This window comes from Acanthisitta chloris, unplaced genomic scaffold (genome assembly GCF_000695815.1).
Source record: "Acanthisitta chloris isolate BGI_N310 unplaced genomic scaffold, ASM69581v1 scaffold31291, whole genome shotgun sequence".
Lineage (NCBI taxonomy): Eukaryota > Metazoa > Chordata > Aves > Passeriformes > Acanthisittidae > Acanthisitta > Acanthisitta chloris.
In genome coordinates, this window is record NW_008658198.1 from 1,786 (window position 1) to 12,540 (window position 10,755).

The 10,755-nt window shown below is 59.5% G+C and overlaps 1 protein-coding gene across 1 annotated transcript in view; it reads right to left on the reverse strand.

Annotated features, from left to right (window-relative positions):
• Positions 1 to 11: 11 nt before the first annotated feature.
• USP19 (ubiquitin specific peptidase 19) overlaps positions 12 to 10,755 on the reverse strand; it is a gene marked incomplete at its 3' end in the record, with an annotated part of 15,191 nt that continues 4,447 nt past the window's right edge. The window contains 22 exon segments of the mRNA XM_009085023.1: positions 12 to 97; positions 2,086 to 2,264; positions 2,345 to 2,508; positions 2,611 to 2,763; positions 3,084 to 3,300; positions 3,852 to 3,962; positions 4,652 to 5,016; positions 5,105 to 5,242; positions 5,432 to 5,550; positions 5,719 to 5,859; positions 6,703 to 6,804; positions 6,946 to 7,056; positions 7,233 to 7,343; positions 7,423 to 7,581; positions 7,765 to 7,898; positions 7,983 to 8,184; positions 8,467 to 8,681; positions 8,995 to 9,110; positions 9,622 to 9,693; positions 9,799 to 9,955; positions 10,090 to 10,357; positions 10,681 to 10,755. The exon segment at positions 10,681 to 10,755 is cut by the window's right edge and continues 14 nt beyond it. Of these exon segments, the coding sequence (XP_009083271.1) occupies positions 12 to 97; positions 2,086 to 2,264; positions 2,345 to 2,508; positions 2,611 to 2,763; positions 3,084 to 3,300; positions 3,852 to 3,962; positions 4,652 to 5,016; positions 5,105 to 5,242; positions 5,432 to 5,550; positions 5,719 to 5,859; positions 6,703 to 6,804; positions 6,946 to 7,056; positions 7,233 to 7,343; positions 7,423 to 7,581; positions 7,765 to 7,898; positions 7,983 to 8,184; positions 8,467 to 8,681; positions 8,995 to 9,110; positions 9,622 to 9,693; positions 9,799 to 9,955; positions 10,090 to 10,357; positions 10,681 to 10,755 (3,395 nt within the window).

Below are 10,755 nucleotides of genomic sequence, written 5' to 3' on the forward strand. Positions count from 1 at the left end.
CTTCTGGCCACCTCCAGGAGTTTCTTGCAGTCCTTTGGGGTGCCTCGAGCTGCAGCTCTTGTTCTTCAGCCTCCAGTTCCTGCCAGATCAGAGAAGCCTGCGATGTGGAAACCTGCGTCAGCACTTGGAGAACACAATGGGCAACACCCCTTGCCATCCCCCGGGGCAGGAGTTTCTTGCAGTCCTTTGGGGTGCCTCGAGCTGCAGCTCTTGTTCTTCAGCCTCCAGTTCCTGCCAGATCAGAGAAGCCTGCGATGTGGAAACCTGCGTCAGCACTTGGAGAACACAATGGGCAACACCCCTTGCCATCCCCCGGGGCAGGCGGCTGCCTGCAAGCCCAGCACCGTGCCCAGCCAGCCCTCCTCCCCATTCAGCACAGCACCATCGCGGTCGCACCCGCCCCCGCGGCTCTCCGGGGTCTCCAGCGCATCGGGTGCAGCTGGGCTCCAGTGGGTGGCTCTGCGGGAGGTCTTCACGGGACTGCAGGGACTGAAGTGGGCAGCTGGATTCCAGTGGAGCAGATGCACTTGCATTGGTGGGTCCAGGGGATGGGGGAGGAGGCAGCAGCCAATCACAGCCCAACTTCTGTGATCCCAAAAGGATCTGTCAGATGACAGCCAATCCAGAGCCAGCTGGGGCAGCAGGAGCAGGAGGCGCAGTCACAGCACAGCCAGTCACAGCTCTGCTTTGGAGGGTGGGAATGCTCTGACAACCAATTGTAAGCCCAGCTTCCAGGAGGATTATTCACAGGCAGCCAGTCACAGCTTGGCCCTTCATGCCGGCGATCATGCAGAGCAGCCAATTGGGGCACAGGTCTCTGGAGGGCATCAAGAGCCTGGAAGGGTGCAGGTAGTCCAAGGTGCTCAGCCCCAGTGGGATCCAATGCATCCCATCACTGCAGGGAATCCAAGTACTGCCAGGGGCCCAATGAGCCCCAGTGCCACGAGGGGACCTGATGAACCCCAGTGCCGTGGGGCATCCAGTGAGCCTCAATGCCAGCTGGGCCTCTGAAGGTGCCCACACCTCCGGTGTGCAAGAAGCAGCACAGTCTCCCAGTTGCCCAGGCTGCCCCCAGCAAGTGGAGCTGCTCTAGGACATGCACAGCCCCCCAAGACAGGAACACCCTAGGCAGGTGGACACCAACATACCAGACAGCCCCCCTGGCCCCAGGGACAGGCAGCTCCTATCCCCAGGAGAGAGGGCAGAGCTGGGATGCCTAACCAGCACAGGCTGAGGGCTGCACGAGCCAGATGAGCTGGGAGGCCACAAGGGCCCCTCAGGGCACACATGTACAGTCATGCCAGAGATGAGTTGAGCATTGTCCTCAAACCCTGCAGGGCCACAGGGGTGCGGAGCACAGAGGGAAGGTCTGCAGCACAACGATGCAGGGGGGACAGGCCAGGTGGGCACTGCACTGTGCCCCAGCCTGGGCCTTCCTTAATGACATTCACGCAATGATCAGACCAACCATTCTCCACCACTGCATGCTGAAAGCACCCTGCTGGCTGGCCCACTCCTGCTCCCTCCCTTTCAGGCCACCCAGAAACAGCTCCCTCTGGCAGGTTTCTCTCCAGCACCCTGCAAAGGCTGCCAGGCCTCTGGCTCAGCGCTGGCATTTGCCTTTTTTGCACCTAGCTTGGCCCCAGGCTGGGCCCCAGCAGAAAGCATCCCACACCCTGCCTCGAAAGCAGCTGTGGAGGGCAGGTTCTCACTGCTCCCTGGCACAGCCAGCTCCTCCTGCACTGCTCACGGCCCTCCTTCAGGGCAGACCCCGACGCAGCTGGGCCCCTTTCGCCTCTTTCAGTACCTTCCCACCAGCACTCCCACTCTGATGCTGGGAACCAGCTCTCCCGCGATGGCTCAGGACAGGGACTGTCCCAAGCTCACAGCAAGAGCAAGGCAAGACAGGCTCCAACGCCCAGCTGGCGCAAGCCCTTTGGCGTTGCAGGGGTGCAGACATCGCACCACAGCTGTGCCAGGCTCTGTGGGTGCTGGCAGAGATGGGCTGGGCCCTGTGCGTGGGCACCTGAGTACATTTCAAGGCTCTGTGTCCACAACAGTGCCGACAGGGACGCAAGCGCTCACCTGGCTGGCAGCAGCTTCGGCAGAGGGGGTGCGTTCGGCGCGATGGTCTGAGGGGTGCCCCGGCAGGGGTCTCTCCACAGGAGAGTTCCTCCGGCGGTAGAATAGGACATATGCGTATCTGGTCACCACCTGGCTCTCATCCACGGTGGTGACTGTGCTGTCGTCGAAGAGCCGCCAGCCTGAGAGGAGAGAAGGGTTAAGCAAGCAGACAGATCATGCCTGCAGCCCCAGGGCGATGTCAGGGATGGCAGATCCTCACCCACGTCGCTGCGCTGGCTGTTCTTGTCGTTGGACAGGCGAGCATATGCTGTGTAGTGCCCCCCAATCATGCCTCCGTAGTGATTGATCACAGCATACAGGTCATACATGGGCAGCTGCTGCTCGCCCTTTCTGCCAATGCAGAACTTGCTCAGGTCCAGACTCCTGAGGAGAGACACAGAGACAGTCAGGGGAGATCAGCAGAGGCTGCACTACAGGTCAGCGCAGGCAGTGCCAACCCAGGCACATCGTCCCTCAGTCTCTCACCGGACAGGGAAGTCCACCATGTCATTGATCTTGTCCCTCCAAATAAAGCTGCGGAAGGAGAAGCGCTTGAGCTGGATGATGAGGACGTTGGGCAGACGCCACAGCATCAGCTGCTTGGAGGCCTCACGATGCTGCTTGCACTTGGGGCAGTACCTGGAGCAAGAGTGTGCTCATTACCGGTGTGGGGAGAGCCTCAGGCCTCCCAGCCCAGCCCAGCCCCAGGGTCCCCACATGCAGGGCTGGCAGAGGGGATGTGGGAGGGCTCAGCCTCCTCTGCCAGGGGCAGGCCAGCACAGTCCTGCAGAGTGCTGGCATTGCTCCCTGCTGGCTTATGGCCGCACTCCCCAGCGCACAGGGAAGGCCCAGTGCTCCTGGCTGCCAGAAGAAACAGCGTGCAGGCCCGGACAGCTCCTGGGAAACCCCCGTTGCTGCCTGGGCCCATGAGCTGGAACCCACCCTGCCGCCTTCCTCACCACGCTTCCTCTGGGGCCAGGACTTCAGGCTTAGTGAAGAGATTGAGGCACTGCTCCAGGGTGAAGTGGCCAGCTCGAGCTGCTTCACTGGCTGAGCCCGGGTCCTCCACACACTCCAACTCCTTGGACTCCACCAGCACAAACTCTTTGAGGCGCTCATTGTTCTTCCACACCAGGGCGAGGGAGCAGTCGTCTGTCAGCTCCAGGGGGGTGTCACCTGCAAAGGGGCACAGACCTCACACCTGCCCCACCAGGCTGGACCAGGTCACCTTGCTAGATTTTGGAGCAGTCTTGCCCATCCCAGCTTGATATGGAGATCACACAGTGCTGCCAGAAAGGGACAGGTGCCCCTGAGCTGGGTACTGCATGCCAGGGCAGCAGAGCCCCTCAGCCAGCAGGGTGCAAGGCTGGCACAGCTCCTCTGATCAGCAGCACCCACATAACCAGCACGGGGGTTGGGCATCCTATTCAGACAAGAGGTGACCCAGAGATCAGACTGTCTGCAGATGCAGCAGGTTGGAAGGAATTGGCCTATTTTCTGAGGAAAGTGGGAATGTCATGCCCAAGAAGAGCCTCCAGGCAGAGGCTCTGTGCAGCAGAGCCCTCTCCTCCTGTGTCAGATGCAGCTTACACTGTCCAACCTGAGCCACCACCACACCTGGATTCATCTTGTGCCAGGCAGGCTATGGCACCTTGTCCAGGCAGATCCACCACCCCGCCAGAGGCTGTAAGGGATGAAAGTGACACTTTCCAGGGCTCTGGGCTCACCTTTATCTTCCAGCTTGTGCTCTCGGTTGGCAGAGTCAATCTTATTGATGTAGAACTGCGTGGCGCGGGCACTCAGCGAGTCTGGCGTGTGTTGGTACCCAGGGATGGCAGCTGTGAACATGCAGGGACAGATCTGTGGTGGCACTGCCTGTCTGCCCTGCGTAGGGGCCAAGAATTTGCGGTGCCCCCACCCCCACCTCACATGCTACGGCCTTGAAGGGACACAACCACGTGCCCCGTGTCCTTGACTATTTTTAGCAGGCGCCTGCCCCTGGCAAGCTGTGCTCCTCTGCCTGCCTTGCCCCTTCGCTGCACATTGCTGCCATCCTGAGACGAGTGTCTGGAAACGTGACAGCCAAGCAGCCGAGCGCGAGAAGCTGGTCCCATGCAGCTGAGTCAGAGCGAGGGAAGTGCTTCGCTCACAGCCTCCAGGGACTCAGCCCGCACCAGCTCTGCCCTGCTCCCACGGGACTCGATGCTTCTGCCAGCCCCTGCCTTCCTACCCCGCCCACAGCAACACACTACTCCAACCTCCCTCCTTGTCAGGTCTCTGCTCTATTCCCTGGGCCTTGCCAGGGCAAGGCAGAGCGTAGGCAGGCAGGCATTTCAGGTGAGGCAGCACTGCCAAAAACACAGTTCCCAGGGCCTCATTTGTGTCTCCAAGGGTTTCCAGACCAAGTTCACAAGGAGAACAGATGATGTGGTGGGAGGTCACTTCAAGGAGGGAGAATTGCCCGTTTTGTCTTGGGCCTTGCCTGGGTTCCTAGCACAGACGCAGGTAGCACTGCAGCACCTCTTACCTTCTGGCTTGAGGGCTCTCTCGTAGGAGGGCTCCTTCTCACAACAGCTGTCACCCTGTGGCTCCATGTGCTCAGAGAAGCCTGAATCCAAGCTCAGCATGGAACTCCTGGCTGTCAAGACCTTGCTCCGGACAGTGCCGGCATCCTCTATCTCCGAGTGCAACTCAGGCACAGCTGGTGAGAGTGGGGGCTCCTGCAGGAGGCTGGAAGCCCTGTCCCCATCCCCCAGCTCAGGGGCAGAGGTGGCTGCTGCACAGCTGCTCTTGGCCAGAGGCTCCAGCTTGTCCGAGTGCAGAGGCTGCAGCCCCTGCTCTGGTGACATCCGGCCCAACTGGAATGGAGGCTGGAACACGCTGACTGAGTACCTGGGCAAGAAGGTGGCAGTTAAAGCTGGCCAGGCACGCGGCTGAGCTCAGCTCCAGAGCAGAAGGACCCTCCTTCCTAGACTCTCACCTTGCATAGCCCTCCAGCAGCTGGGCCAGGCGGGCGTAGGTGAGGCGTGACTCCGGCACACTGATGAGGAAGGGGAAACCGATGTTCTCGGGGCGGCATGAAGCCTTGTGGTCTGGCCAGTGCGTTTTCTGACATGCCCTGTAACACATAAGGCCCCTGCTGGCCCCCTCCAGCCCAGGCAGAAGCAGGGCAGGGCCAGAGGGATGTGCTGGGGACAAGGGGAGCACCTCGAGCCCAAGTGGCTCCCTCCCAAAGGCCAGAGCTCTACCATCCAGACCTTCCCTGCAGGAGACCCTCCCTCCCCTGCCAGGCACCAAGCCAACTCACACGTTGCAGTAACCGACTCGATAGCACCTCGTGCAGCGCCTGAGCTTCTCATCCTCCGGCAGCTGCTTCTTCTGGCAAGCTGCACACTTGGCGACAGGGCCACTGGGCACCTGTGGACGCTGCAGGAGAAAGGACTCATTGGACAGGGAAGGGCACCTGGGCAGAACAAGGCAGCCTCAGTGGGCACCCATGCTCACTGCGTGTGTGCAGTTTGCCCCCCCTGCTCAGTGCCACTTGCAGTTCAGCTTTCCTGCATGCCTCTCGGTAGTCCCAATATCCTCTCTTACCTGCTGGACCTGCAGCTCCACCACGTGCTCCTTGGCCAGCTCTGGGGACAGCACCTCAAAGCAGAGCAGCAAGTCCGTCGGCGACACCGTGTCTAGCGAGTTGGACGGCAGGAACATGCGGTGGAAGTGATTCTTGATCACCTGCCAGGAAAGCAGTGGAGCGTGGCCATGTGAGGGCTGCCCCATGCATCCTCTCCTCTGAGAGCCACAGACCTCAGCCTCACAGAACAGCAGCAGCTCAGGGATGCTGTGCTCAGCTCATCACCTCACCAGGGAAAGATGGACATCCTGGGCCCTACTGCAGTGGCCCAGCCATCCGGAGCAGGGATGCACTCTGTGCATGACACTGCCACCCACAGACAAAATCTGTCCCATAGACATGCTGGGTATCATAGAATCAACCAGGTTGGAAAAGACCTCCAAGATCCTGAAGTCCAACCCTACCGTGCTTACTAGCCCATGGCACTTATTGCCACCCCTAGTCTAATCTTGAAAACCTCCAGGGATGGTGAATTCACCACCTTCCTGGGCAGCCCATTCCGGGGCCTGATTACTCTCTCCGTAAAAAATCTCTTCCTAATATCTAACCTAAACTTTTCCTGGCGGAGCTTGAGTCTATGCCCTCTTGTCCTACTGCTGGTTGCCTAGGAGAAGAGACCAACTCCCACCTGATTACAACCTCCTTTCAGGTAGTTGTAGAGGGCAATAAGGTCTCCCCTCTTCTCCAGGCTAAACACCCTCAGCTCCTTCAGCCTCTCCTCACAGGACTTGTGCTTGAGTCCCTTCACCAGCCTTGTTTCTCTTCTCTGGACCTCCTGAATTGAGGATTCAAGGTGTGGCCTCACCAGCACCGAGTCCAGGAGCAGAATCACTCTCCTGGTCTGTGGCCTGTGACTGTCAGTGGCTATAGACCCTGCAGGGCTGTGGGAACCAGGGCACCCAAAACAGCAGCCCATGGCTTGCTCCCAGCTTGAGCACGCTCACCTCTGCCAGGCGCAGGTTCTCTGGTTTCACACGCACACTGTGGGCCACCGAATCGAGTACCTCCATGGCAGTGGAGTTCTCCTTGCTGATACTCACTAGGAACTGCCACCAAGAAAGTGCAACATCAGTCACACCACATCAAGGCATGTGGGCCCCTTACTTAACACAAGCCTGTTGGCACATGACCAACCCCTCCAGAAGCACTCTCAGGCTCCCTCCCCCAGGGTTGATGGTGTCTTTTACCTTGATAGGTTTCTTGTGCGGCTCCTTTGCAAAGTAGTAGACGGTCAGCACCTTTTGCTTCTGCGGGAGGGGCACAGGGAGGTACAGAAAGGGGTCAAAGGTGATAGACACCTGCAGATGCAAGAGGACACTAAGCTGTGGGACGTGTTTGTGCCTGAGACCAACAGGGCAGCAGATCCAGTGGATCTGAGATCCAGCACACCTGCCCTGTGACCTGTGCTCTCTGAGGGTCAGGAGTCTGCTGCTGCACAGCCAGGACAGGGACAGAGCTTCCACGGCTACCCTACCTTGGAACACACCGGGCACACCAGCTTGGATTTGTACTGGCCCTGGAAGAGGTCTACTATGAACGAGTCGTTCCTCATCTTGTGTCGCTGCCAGGCCTCCTCAGCCACTACCTGTGGGAAGAAAGGGCTCAGCACCTCGCTAAACCACTCAGGCTGCTCTCCCAGTGGCTTGGGGGAGGGATATCCTCACCTCATCAGGCCTCCCATCCGAGTCAACAGTCTCTGTGTAGGGCTTATTCTGGATGCGGTTGAGGTCCTCATGCAGGCCATCAAGCAGGAAGGCCATGAACTCCTGAGCATCGTGCTGGGCATAGCCAGTGAACTGGCTGGCCTTGCTGGCCACAACTGCCTGGGGGGAGCACAGTAGTCAGGGCTGGCCAGCAGCCCCCCAGCAGCACTGCCTGCCCCAGGCACAAATCCCGGCTGCACCCACCCACACCCACCCAACTCTCTGTGGCCAGGTCCCTACAGAGGAGTGCTGGGGACCCACAGCAGCTCCTGTGGAGCGGAGCACCAGTGCCAGCAGTCCTACCTTCAGTTTAGAGGGCTGGAAGGCATGGTGTGTGCCCTTCCACAGCGCTCGAAGCAGCATGGCAAAGCCGATGGCTAGGCGTCCCCCTGTCCCCAGAGGGTTATTGTAGTTGATTTCTGACTCAAAGGACCGATCTGTAGGAGATACAAGAGTGAGGATGGCTGCTGGCTGCACCATCCGAGTGGTCAGGCTCTGCTGGGCTCCTGGCATGGGCTCACCGTGGAAGTAGTCACGCAGCTCCCGGGTGTTGGACAGGGACTGGATGACACTGTTCATGAAGCAGGTGTTGCCCAGGTTCACGAGCCCTGTGAAGCCAGGCAGGCAGACCTTCTTCTTCTCGTCCTCATCCTCATCATCCTCCACGCTCTCAGCACTCACTGGGCTGTGTGTCATTGGTGGCACCATGCACGTCGGTTTGGGCTGCCAAAGCAGAGGTGGGTGTGAGGGTGCTGCGCTCAGCGGGTCACTCTGGGGAAACCAGGAGAACTCAAAAGCCCAAAGAAACCCCTCCAGAGAGGGCATCACACCATCTCCCACCAGGACTGGGACACATAGGCCAACCACTGCCCCTAATCCTGCCAGTCATGACTGAGGAGTGCCACCTTCTCCTTCAGGAATACTTTGCCAGTCCCCAGAGTGACACCAAGGAGGTGGGGTCCTGCTTTCCTCCACCCAGGTCAGATCCAGTGCGGCCCCACTCACCGATGGGATGTGTGGCTCTTGCTTCACTGCCACGTGCTCTGGGGCTGTACGGGCTGCCACGCCATCCAGACCCCCATCTTCCACACGTGGCTTCTCTTTGTCACTGGTTCGGGCCTCTTCCTTGCTGGACAGGGGGTGCTGATTACTGCCCGGAGGGTTCTTATCCAGAGGGGTAGGGCCTGTAGGCATGGCAACCTTTGCACCACCCACTGCACCTTAAAAAGGGGGAAGGGTGGGCCTGTGGTTAGCAGCACCGTGTGCTGCCCATGGTGGGGCTGAGCTGCTCGGTCCATGCTTGCACACAGGCTCTCTCCTACCCCTCTTCCCTGTGAGCAAGAGGAACAGCAGTGCCTTTCCCCAGCACTTGGCTCACCCTGCCCCAAACCCCTCCTACCTGCACCCGCTCAGCCCCTCTCCTCCCCCACAACCCTACGCTGGATCCAGCACCAACCAGCAGCTGCCAGTGGTGAGGAAGGCCTGAGCCCCACTGGGGTGCAGCAGGCAGGCAGGACAAGGCAGGGTGCAGACCTCGTGTGGCTGGAGCCTCCAGCCCCCCCCAGCGCTGGCTGTGGCGTTTCTTCAGGCAGACATCAATGCGAGACACCGTGAAGTTGTATGTGCACTGGTCCGGCTCAATAAGGTTCCTGCAAGACATGTAACAAGTCAGGGGTGCCCCAGATCCCCAGACATGCCAAAGCCTCTGCAAGGCAGGGTCATGGCCTCCAGGCAGTAGGGACCCTACTAGCATTGACCTCGAGGTGGCTGAAAGCAGGGCAGAAACCCTAGACCCTGGCCACACTGAGCACACAGAGGGCCCCCTTCCTGACAGATACGTTTTTCTTGGCTACACATGTCCCCTTCTGCTGCACATCCTGCCCAAAGTGCACACAGGCTGGTTTGGCTCTGCCCTCAAGAACACTAGAATAAAGCTGGAGGGGAACTGTGGGCAAGGAGACACTGGGATTTCCTCCTTGCAAGCCAGGCAGAGCCAAGACAGCCCAGGCTTGGGGCACTAGTGCAGGGTGGTGTAAGGGAAACTCCCAGGTGCAGAAACAAGCACTCCCTGCAGAGCTGTCAGCCAGGACTGGCTCCTGCTCCAGCTCTGTACTCTTAACTGCCCTGCTCTGCTGTGAGTGCTCTGGATAGGAGCCATACCTGAGCTTCACCTGCCACCGGAAGACCGTGTGGGGCCCACAGCCAGGATGGAGACGAAGGAAGTTTGTGTCACTGAAGAGAAAATGGAAGTGAGTGAGCAGAGGCGAACAAATGAGTAGCCTGGACACAGCCAGGAGCTCTGCAGGAACCTGGCATCATCCCGAGGCAAACTTGTACCTTGTCTGGAACACCAGCGTGAAGTCTTGTTCCCGGAACAACACCTTGGACGTCTCCTTGTGGATCTCCTTTACATAGACGTGCACCACTACCAGGTCATTGCCCTTCTCGTATGAGTCATTCTTAACAAAGGTCAGGCTCACAAAAGGCTCTGGCTCTGAAGAAGGAAAGTCATGGAGAAAGACATTACCTTCCTTGCAAGCTGAGGCAGTGCTACAAGCTGACCCAGGAGAGATCCTGAGCAGATGGACCTTCCTAACCAGGCTGATCCCCTGGGCTCTGGTCACTCACCGTCAGCCGCTGCTTCCAGAGCCACGTCATCCTTGGACCAGTCCCTCTTCTCACCATCTCTGCTCAGGGGCGGGGTGGCCACCGGGATGGCCTTAGAGCTCTCTCCCAGGACAGGTGTGCAGTCCCGACTCCGCAAGGCCTCAGCAGGGCTGCCTGGCTGCAGGACTCTCTTCTCCACACAGGTGGCAACACGGTGGGGAAACACCTCTGTGGTAGCCACAAGAGGTGGCATTTCCACTGGAGCAGCTTCCTTGGTCAAAACCACAGCCTTTCAATACAGAAAGACACAGTGAAATACAGACACCTTCACCCCTGGGCTGCCCTGGCCCACCCGCTGTGGCTCCTGCCTGCCAGGTAGGAATAGTTCCCTAGCACCCACTTCCCCCACACATCCCACGCTCAGCTCAGCCCCATTAGCCTCACAGCCCAGTGACTGTAGGGTCCTCACTTCGCCCTCTCCTCCACCACAGCCAGATCCTCACATCAGCCCTCAGCACCCCAGACCTCATCGCATCGCCAGGGATAGGTCCTGCATGCCCTGCACAGGGGCAGAGGGAGCAGGGGTGCCCCGTTTAGCCAGGTCCTCAGTACCTTCTCCAGCGGCAGCGCGAAGTCCCCAAGGGCCGTGGGCGCATCGACCTGGCTGGCTCTGCCGTTGCGGCGGGG